The sequence below is a fragment of the Perognathus longimembris genome, chromosome 13, assembly GCF_023159225.1.
Source record: "Perognathus longimembris pacificus isolate PPM17 chromosome 13, ASM2315922v1, whole genome shotgun sequence".
Lineage (NCBI taxonomy): Eukaryota > Metazoa > Chordata > Mammalia > Rodentia > Heteromyidae > Perognathus > Perognathus longimembris.
Genome location: NC_063173.1, coordinates 50303138 through 50312672, shown reverse-complemented (window position 1 = coordinate 50312672; position 9535 = coordinate 50303138). Strand labels below are relative to the sequence as shown.

General features: G+C 36.6%; 2 protein-coding genes across 2 annotated transcripts; both read left to right on the top strand.

Annotated features, from left to right (window-relative positions):
* The first annotated feature begins 1787 nt into the window (after positions 1-1787).
* Positions 1788-2723, top strand: LOC125361829 (olfactory receptor 4S2-like). The gene has a single exon (XM_048360431.1). The coding sequence runs from the start codon at positions 1788-1790 to the stop codon at positions 2721-2723; it is 936 nt and encodes a 311-aa protein (XP_048216388.1).
* Positions 2724-8105: 5382 nt separating this feature from the next.
* On the top strand, positions 8106-9044 carry LOC125361848 (olfactory receptor 4S2-like). The gene has a single exon (XM_048360447.1). It carries the CDS (start codon positions 8109-8111, stop codon positions 9042-9044), a length of 936 nt encoding a protein of 311 aa, XP_048216404.1. The 5' UTR covers positions 8106-8108.
* The last annotated feature ends 491 nt before the right edge of the window (positions 9045-9535 follow it).

Genomic DNA, 9535 nt, shown 5'->3' with positions numbered 1-9535 from the left:
TCTGTACATCACTTTGACAATAAATAAATAAGTTCATTTACAAAAAATATTTTGTTCAATGTTAAAGGGAAAAAGATTGCCACTCTTTTCATCAATGATGATTCTAACCAAAGTTATTCCTCCCATCTTGCCACAGCATTTTAGAGCATGGAAAGTCTAGAAGACAAGAATAAATCCATGAACTAAACTATTTCACTTATCGGATATATTCTCACTTGGACAGAAAGAGCCTGAGCTGTTACAGTTCTAATAAATATATATGTGAAAGGTCATTAATTAAAGAACTCAAGTATATAGTCATAACAATTTTTCACTGAATTGATGTGAGTTAGGGTTATGGTCCTAAATTTCAGAGTCAGTTGAGGATCAAAACAATTACATCATTTTTACTTAAAAATAACTGAAATGTAAATTAAATCTCATTGATAACTGTATCATTTGGCTATTAGAATTCCTGAAGATTCAGTAAAGGCTTTCCCTAAGGTCATTATGGTATTGCATCATACCTTTGAAATAGTCCTTATAAGTAGAGCAACAAACATTTATTGCTGAAACCACTGACAAAAATGGCCGATTTCAGTATTTCAGAAAACCAGAGAAAGAGAACACAATGTTTACTAGTCTTTGAGTTTCAGAGTGAGGCATTCCTGGGAGCTAAACTTCCACAAAATCATCAGTCGTCACACTCCTTTTGCTGGGGATGGATGCAGTCAAATTATTCTAAGACGACAAGAGATTAAAACAAGATTCAAGCCTTGAAAACACTGGTGAGATTATTTTCTTCTATAATAAATACAAGATGTTTGATGAAATACAGAAATAAACTTGACTACTATATTCTGAACATCTATAAAACACTATCTAGAAAACTATAGAAAAATTAAATTAAGATTATAATAAAATAATACTGTGTACCTATTAGTAACAATGACCTAGCACAGAACAAATGCAAGTTTCAGAAATGCTACTCATTTTAAAGGAAGTGAGACATAGTGTGAAAATGACTAGAAAAGTCAAGAAGGATTTCTTTGACAAAAAAGCTAGGAGCATTCTACTTCACATTTGTTGTGATCAACGGACCTTGGGTTCGTGTGTAGGTACCAACTAATCTGAAAGTGACATTGGTAACAAAATTTACACTTGTCTATTACTCATTTGAGAGGAAGTTTCTTAAACTGAAGGGATTTGTTAGAGGAAACTGTATTTCCTGTTGTGGAAGAAGTAAAAGGGGAAGGCACATACAAAAGCAGGAGCATATGCCAGAGGCTAAATATTTGCAGTACTGTTGTTGAAAGAATGACCATTATTATTACTGTCATTATTTCTTTTGAGGATATATTTACTATTTTAAGGCCTGTAAAATAGTGATTAAATGGTAAAAACTGTAGTTTTCCTAAAGTGGAAAATATCAACACAGCATTGCTGAAAGAGACTATGAAACAGTACAAAGTTCCATAGTTGTGGGAAGCATCAATGTATGGAGCTACATTAGATGGGCTTTCAACTATATGATACCTACAACCAAGTAGATCATAGTCATCAGTGGAAAAGTATAGAAAATTTCTAGAAATCTGATTTAATCAGAATTCCTCCAGACAGATTCATTCCCCTGCAAGAGACATCATTGCACTATTCCGTGTGTGTGTGTGTGTGTGTGTGTGTGTGTGTGTGTGTGTACATATTTTACAGGATTATGTTCAGTTTTTATGAAAGAAAAAAGGCAATGTCTTTCTGGTGTTTATCTTTCAGGTAGTTGAACTGCTTTTAAGGCTTGTTACACTCAACCCATGGCAAACATAAACAATGTGACAGAGTTCATTTTCTGGGGCCTTACTCAGGACCCAATAGTTGAAGAAGTGTGTCTAGTGGTTTTCTCCTTCTTCTACACAGTCATTCTCCTAGGAAACCTGCTCATCATGCTGACCATCTGCTTGGGCAATCTTTTGAAGTCACCCATGTATTTCTTTCTCAATTCCTTATCTTTTGTGGATATTTGTTTTTCCTCATCTACAGCACCAAAGCTGATTTTTGATCTCTTTGCAGAGAAGAAAAGAATCTCCTATGCAGGGTGTATTTTACAACTCTCTGGGGTACATTTCTTTGGATGCACAGAGATCTTCATCCTTATTGTCATGGCTTATGACCGCTACGTGGCCATCTGTAAGCCTCTACACTATATGACCATCATGGACCGGGAGAGATGCAATAAAATCTTGCTGGGCACCTGGGTGGGTGGGTTCGTGCATACCATAATCCCAGTGTCTCTGCTTGTCCAGCTTCCTTTCTGTGGACCCAATGAGATCAATCACTACTTTTGTGATGTCCACCCTGTGTTGAAACTTGCCTGCACAGACACACACTTCATTGGGAATCTTGTGACAGCCAACAGTGGGACTATCAGCCTGGGCAGTTTTGTCATCTTGCTGATCTCCTACACTGTCATTCTGGTGTCTCTGAGGAAGCAGTCAGCAGAAGGCAGGCGCAAGGCTCTTTCTACCTGTGGTGCCCATATTGCTGTGGTCATCATCTTCTTTGTGCCCTGTACTTTTACCTATATGCGCCCTGATGTGACTTTCACAGAGGATAAGATGGTGGCTGTGTTTTACACTATTATCACCCCTATGCTAAATCCTATGATTTATACCCTACGGAATGCTGAAGTTAAAAATACCATGAAGAAACTGTGGTGCAGGAAGCTTTTCCTTGACAGCAACAAGAAATAGCTGGAAGTGATCAGCGAAGTTAGTGGCTTTCAAATTTCCTTGGCTGTGGTAAAGAGAACTGTAATGAACAAAGTGATAGCATGCCTGGATTTTACAGAGGGACAAATGTGTGAGCACCATATTCTACCTAAGGAAGGTATTCTTTATTGTGATTATCCTATTATACTATTGCACAAATCAGTGATGCTTATATCATCAGACCTGCATTTTCTATTTAGGTAAAATGGTACAGACATTTTATGACATGCATTTAGTTATTACTAGAATTTTGTTCCTGCGGTTTTTATGCTGATTAAATGTATATTTATATGATGAATAAATGATTACTTGGGAAAGAACATATCTGTGTTAGCTCATTCTGATATTAAATCCTTAGAGACAACAGCACATTTAGTTTTATAATTTTGCATTTGGAGTTGAACCATATGCTGAATAGCAAAGAGACAAAGTGAAGGCTTAAAGAGCATGATAGCTTTCATACATATATTCACCTCGGCCTTAACGTTGAATGTCTTTGGTTACACATGGAGGATATCTGTGGTTGGAACATCTTATGAATCTCCTTCTTCTAAATGAATCTAAACTTTACTTTTGATCTGTAACCAGTTTTCAATTTTCATGTAAAGTTCCAAAATGATTTTTTTTAAAAAGTAGTTGGATGCACAAAGCCCACCTAGTGGCTAAAGGTAACCATGACTCATTCATCAGGGCAAATACAATGTGTAGAAATCCATGCCAAGAAAATCATAATTCTTTCAATGTTTTAACTAAACATCTTTCCTAAATGCCATGAGTGAATTACAGGTCACTGGACCTAAGTAATTCTGTTTCCAACTATGCATTGCAAAGACACTATTGTGGACAATGGCTCTTTCCTTCTATTAGATTTATTCTTCACCACGAGCCTCAAGGCAGGCTTATTTTTATGTATGCAAGTGTATAACTGTGGTTCTCTCACATTTTCACATCCCCAAATCTTAGAGCGTCATTGCTGCCTCTATCCATGTTGGTGTTTTGAGTTGAAAGCATGCAAGCATTATTGAGAGAAAGGAAGGTTTTCAGATGGTATGTCATATTAGGACATTCACAAAATTAAACACTTTTTTATTCCATCGATGAGAACTGAACTTAGGGTCTTAAACTTGCCAGACAAGTGCTCTATCATGGAGCTAAATCCCCAGGCCCATCAGTTTTATTTTTTAAGCTACAAATGAATTGGATTAGAATTTAGAATGACCCTATTAGCATTACCTGAGAACTGTAATACTGCATGGTTATTGTCCAGATTTAGCAATGCATACATGGCTGGTATTAGTTTCCTTATGTATGGTTATTAGGTTTATTTTTAATGTGAATATTAGATCAATTCTTGTCAAATTGGATTCATCATTTATGTCACTTTGGGACTATTTTTTTCTGGAAACGTCACAGGAAATAACTGTGTGTCTATGTCTTTGGCAAAGTAGCAAGTACCTAATTCGTGCCTTTTCAAATTTCTTATGAACAATAAAGTATATTGTATCAAAGAGTGCCTGCGTTTCTCTCAGCGACTGCATAAACTTATACGTCCTCACTGAATTTCCTGTGAGCTAATCCACATTAGAGGAGCTCAGAGATTCCCTTTGGACTCCTTGAAAGGACATGACCAAACATCAGGAAAACTCAGACTCTCCACAGCACTGGTGAGAAGTTTCAACAATAAGAGCATTGTATTCCATGGCTGCAGGTCACAACACTGACAGCCAGCCCTGCAGGGTTCAAGATCTGCTATCGCAAGGAATGGCTGTGCTTATATTCTCCATGATTGCAAATGTAGGAACCCTTCATCCTTTCCTGTTGAAAAAAGTAATTTATGTAATAGTGCACTAAGCATAAAACATTTCTTCCTTTAGCCTCTATGTTAGGATTAGTATACTGTCTTGTAGAGATATAGACAAGCTACTGTACACACATTTCTAAGCAATGGTCAACTGTTTGTTTAAACATAGCCTTCACATTGCCTCCACAAGACATAATCTTTGTCATTCACACACACTCTCAAAATTGAAACTTTTCTCACATGTATGAGGTTTCAGAATTAAAGTACTTTGCGGTTTAGGAGTGAGGACACCTCACCAGTACTTGTGTAACACAACCATCTATGAATGTAGAGTAAATTAGCACTGCCATTTTATGCACTTGAAAAGTAAACACTATCTAGAGCATACCTGGGCCACCACAGGTAGAATGAAGTCCAACTTAGAGTAATGGAACCAAATCTTAAAGAAAGACAGATAAAAGAGTATTAACTTTTTGTGCAATCATGAGTTGAAGAGGGATATTTGTAGAACATCATTAAACTTGATGATCCAAAATCACTCTGGCCAAACTATATGCCAGTGAAGTCTTCATGAATCCACACATGTTGTGTGTAAATTCACAGTGTGGAAGGGTCTAAATGAGGAAAGCATGGAGAAATGAACATATATGGGGTAAAATTTATTACTGTTCACTCTGTGTGGGGTATGCAAAGAACCATAAAAGCTTTATTTCAGCTTCCCTAATGTTTTCATACGATTCCTTTCTACACACATGGTGGTGTTAAATAAAGAGTACCTGAGTTGAAATAAAAGGTATCGAATTAAGAAGCTGGATGTCTGTATATGTACATACCTACACATGCAATAGACATATGTATCAACTAAATGTGAGAATGGATGTGCTGATTAATCTGTGATGGTTGACATTTTATACTGTATATCTATAACATATTATCATTTATGCATGCTGAATGTAATTTTGTTTTGCTTTGTTAGCTGGTTTTGGATTCCGATACCGGGTTTGTATATGTAGCTTAGGTTAGCCATAAATCCACGATGTAGTGCAGACTGGCCAGAAAACTCACCATCCTACTGCCTCATCCTTACAAGTCCTTAGAGGACAATGCTCTTCTTTTGACTTGGATGTCAAATATATTCTCTATTCCCAAATTAGACTTCCATCTTTTGAGAAACTGACTATCTTACTTCTTCAAAGACTAGACAGATCTTTCACCAGCCTACCTTAACATGTTATATTTGTCTTTTATTAACTGTTAGTTGGCAATCAATAAAGAGAAGGTAGAAGTAAATCTACCCAGGCATCTAATGTCAATTTCTTCCTATGAGTGGTCAGTGTGAAATCTTTGGTTGTCTCATGTGTATGGAGTCTTTGTCTACCAAATATAGCTCAAGTTGTATACTTATTCTAATATCCATTTTCTGTGGCTTTTCAAAGAACTTTACCCTGAACATTTGGTAGTTTTATTAATTGAATAATTCACTTAATAATCTGATCTCCCAATGTTCACTTGCACATAGTTTTATTAATTTAATTGGCTCATTTTAATAATTATGAACTCCCAGTTCTACACCTTGTACACTTGTACATATTGCCTCTACATCTCTAGAATCAGAAAGTTAAGTTAAGGCTGTTACCAAGCCATACTAAAAACTCATGGTTTGTATAATAACGATTTGGTGCTAGTTGTCATGTTTGTTTGTTTTTTTTGTTTGTTTGTTTTTGAGAAACAAGTTCATGAGGCTAGATGTGGATAGACTTAATTCCAGAATTTTCATCAATGATGATTGTAACCGGTTATTCCTACCATCTTGTCAAAACACTATACAATATGGAAAGGCTGGAAGACTAAATAAGTCCATGGAATAAAATATTTTCATGTATCAGAGTTATTCTCTCTAGATCAGAGAAAGTTTGAGCTGTTATGATTCTACTAAATATATATGGGGAAGGTCATTATTTAAAAAAAAATATACAGAGTCATGCCAATTGTTCATTAAATTGCTGTGAGTTAGGGTTATGGTCCTAAATTGAAGAGTCAGTTGAGTTTCAAAGGAATCACATCATTTTTACTTACAAATAACTGAAATGTAAACAGAATCTCATAGACAACTATGGGATTTGGGCATTATTAATCCAGAAGGCTGAGAAAAGGCTTTCCCTAAGGTAACTACAATATTGCATCATTCCTATGAAAGAGTCTTTATAAGTAGAGCTAAGAATCTTTATTGCCAAAACTACTAGTAGGAAATGGCAGATTTCAGCCATTCAGAGAACCCAGAGAAGGAGAACAATGTTTACTAGTCTTTGACTTTCAGAATCAGGCATTCCCTGTAGCTCCTCTTCCACAAAATCATCACTCGTCACACTCGTTTTGCTGTGGATGGATGCAGGCAAATTATCTTAAGAACAAGGAAAATAAACAAGACTCAAGCCTTGAAAAGACTGGTGAGATTATTTTCTTCTATAATGAATATAGGTTATTTGATGAAATCAGTAAAACAACTTGACTACTATATTTTAATCATGTAAAGGATCTAAGAAGCTAATAAAAATAAAGTTAAGATGATAATAAACTCATAAAGTATAGGTGTTTGTAACGATGAGCTAGGGTAGAACAAATAAGAGTTTCAAAAGTGCCACTCATTAGAAAAGGCAGTGAGACATTATAACGTTCCAATGATCAGAGAAGTCAAGAAGAATTTCTTTGACATGAGCATTAGAAGCACTCTGCTTCACACTGTTTGTCTCCCTACTTGAGTAATAGATCCTGAGTTCATGTATAGGTGTCAACTTATTCTAAAGTGGAATTGGCAACAAGACTTGCACTTGTCTAATACTGGTATGAGAGTTCTCTTAAAGTGAAGTGCTTTGTCAGTAGAAAACTATATTTCTTGTTTTAGTAGAAGTAAAACAGGAAAGACATAGTATAGGAGGAGCATATGTCACATTCTGAATATTTATATTCCTAATGTAACAATGACCATTATGATTCCTCTAATTATTTCTTCTAAGGCCCCAGGAAATTAAACATAGAGGCAATTCTAAGAGTTGCAACACAGAGATCAGATGAAAACTATAGTTTTTCTAAACTGGAAACAAAATGCATAGCATTGTTGAAAAAGATTGGTAAGAGTATAGGAGTTTCACAGAGCAGGATGTGTCCATGCATATAGAACTCTAAAGGATAGACTTTCAAGTGGATCCTCTCTCCCTCTCCCTCTCCCTCTCCCTCTCTCTCTCTCTCTCTCTCTCTGTGTGTCTGTCTCTCTCTGTGTATCTGTCTCTCTATCTGACTCTTTCTCTCTCTTTCTGTGTGTGTGTGTGTGTATGTGTAAAAATGGGACATTTTAGAAAATGTCAAGAATTCTGTTTAATCAGAATGCCTCCAGATCCAACCCTTCCCCTGCAAGTGATATAATTGTATTATTCCTAATTCATATGTGTGTATACATACACATTTTATAGGATTGTATTCACTTATTCCGAAAAGAAAATAAAGGACAATTGTCTTTCTGGTGTTTATCTTTCAGGTAGTTTGTCTTCAAGGCCTGTTACACTCACTCTATGGAAAAGGTAAACAATGTGACAGAGTTCATTTTCTGGGGCCTTACTCAAGACCTAGTAGTTGAAGAAGTGTGTCTAGTGGTTTTCTCCTTCTTCTACACAGTCATTCTTCTAGGAAACCTGCTCATCATGCTGACCATCTGCTTGGGCAATCTTTTGAAGTCACCCATGTATTTCTTTCTCAATTCCTTATCTTTTGTGGACATTTGTTATTCATCAGTTACAGCACCCAAGCTGATTTTTGATCTCTTTGCAGAGAAGAAAAGAATCTCCTATGCAGGATGTATATTACAACTCTTTGGGGTTCATTTCTTTGGATGCACAGAGATCTTCACCCTTGTTGTCATGGCTTTTGACCGCTACGTGGCCATCTGTAAGCCTCTACACTATATGACCATCATGGATAGGGAGAGATGCAATAAAATCTTGCTGGGCACCTGGGTGGGTGGGTTCGTGCATACCATAATCCCAGTGTCTCTGGTTGTCCAGCTCCCCTTCTGTGGACCCAATGAAATCAATCACTACTTTTGTGATGTCCACCCTGTGTTGAAACTTGCCTGCGCAGACACACACTTCATTGGGAATCTTGTGACAGCTAACAGTGGGACCATTGCACTGGGCAGTTTTGTCATCTTGCTGATCTCCTACACTGTCATTCTGGTGTCTCTGAGGAAGCAGTCAGCAGAAGGCAGGCGCAAGGCTCTTTCTACCTGTGGTGCCCATATTGCTGTGGTCATCATCTTCTTTGTGCCCTGTACTTTTACCTATATGCGCCCTGATGTGACTTTCACAGAGGATAAGATGGTGGCTGTGTTTTACACTATTATCACCCCTATGCTAAATCCTATGATTTATACCCTACGGAATGCTGAAGTTAAAAATACCATGAAGAAACTGTGGTGCAGGAAGCTTTTCCTGGACAGCAACAAGAAATAGCTGGAAGTGATCAGCGAAGTTAGTGGCTTTCAAATTTCCTTGGCTGTGGTAAAGAGAACTGTAATGAACAAAGTGATAGCATGCCTGGATTTTGCAGAAGGACAGATGTCTGAGCAGTACATTCAACATAAGAAAGGTATTCTATTGTGATTATCCTATTATATTCCACCAATCAGGTAACATTTACCTTATCAGAGCCACACTTGGCATTTAGTTAAAATGATGTAGACATTTTTATGCAATCTATGCAGTTGTTCCTAGGGATTTATTGCTGTGGTAAACAAATAGATGAAATGACTATTTTCATAATATATGAATGATTAAGTATTTGGGAAATGACATATCTATGCTATCACATTCTGATATACGTCCTGAGAAGAAGGAAAACATTCAGTCTTGTAATTTTGGATTAGGAGTTGAGCCATATGCTGAGTAGCAAGGAGAAAAAAATGCAGGTTTAAAGAATGCAGTAGTTTTTATTCCTATTTTCC

Excerpts from the sequence above, each read along its gene's own strand:
- LOC125361829 (XM_048360431.1), top strand. The coding sequence starts at position 1,788 with ATGGCAAACATAAACAATGTGACAGAGTTCATTTTCTGGGGCCTTACT.
- LOC125361848 (XM_048360447.1), top strand. The coding sequence starts at position 8,109 with ATGGAAAAGGTAAACAATGTGACAGAGTTCATTTTCTGGGGCCTTACT.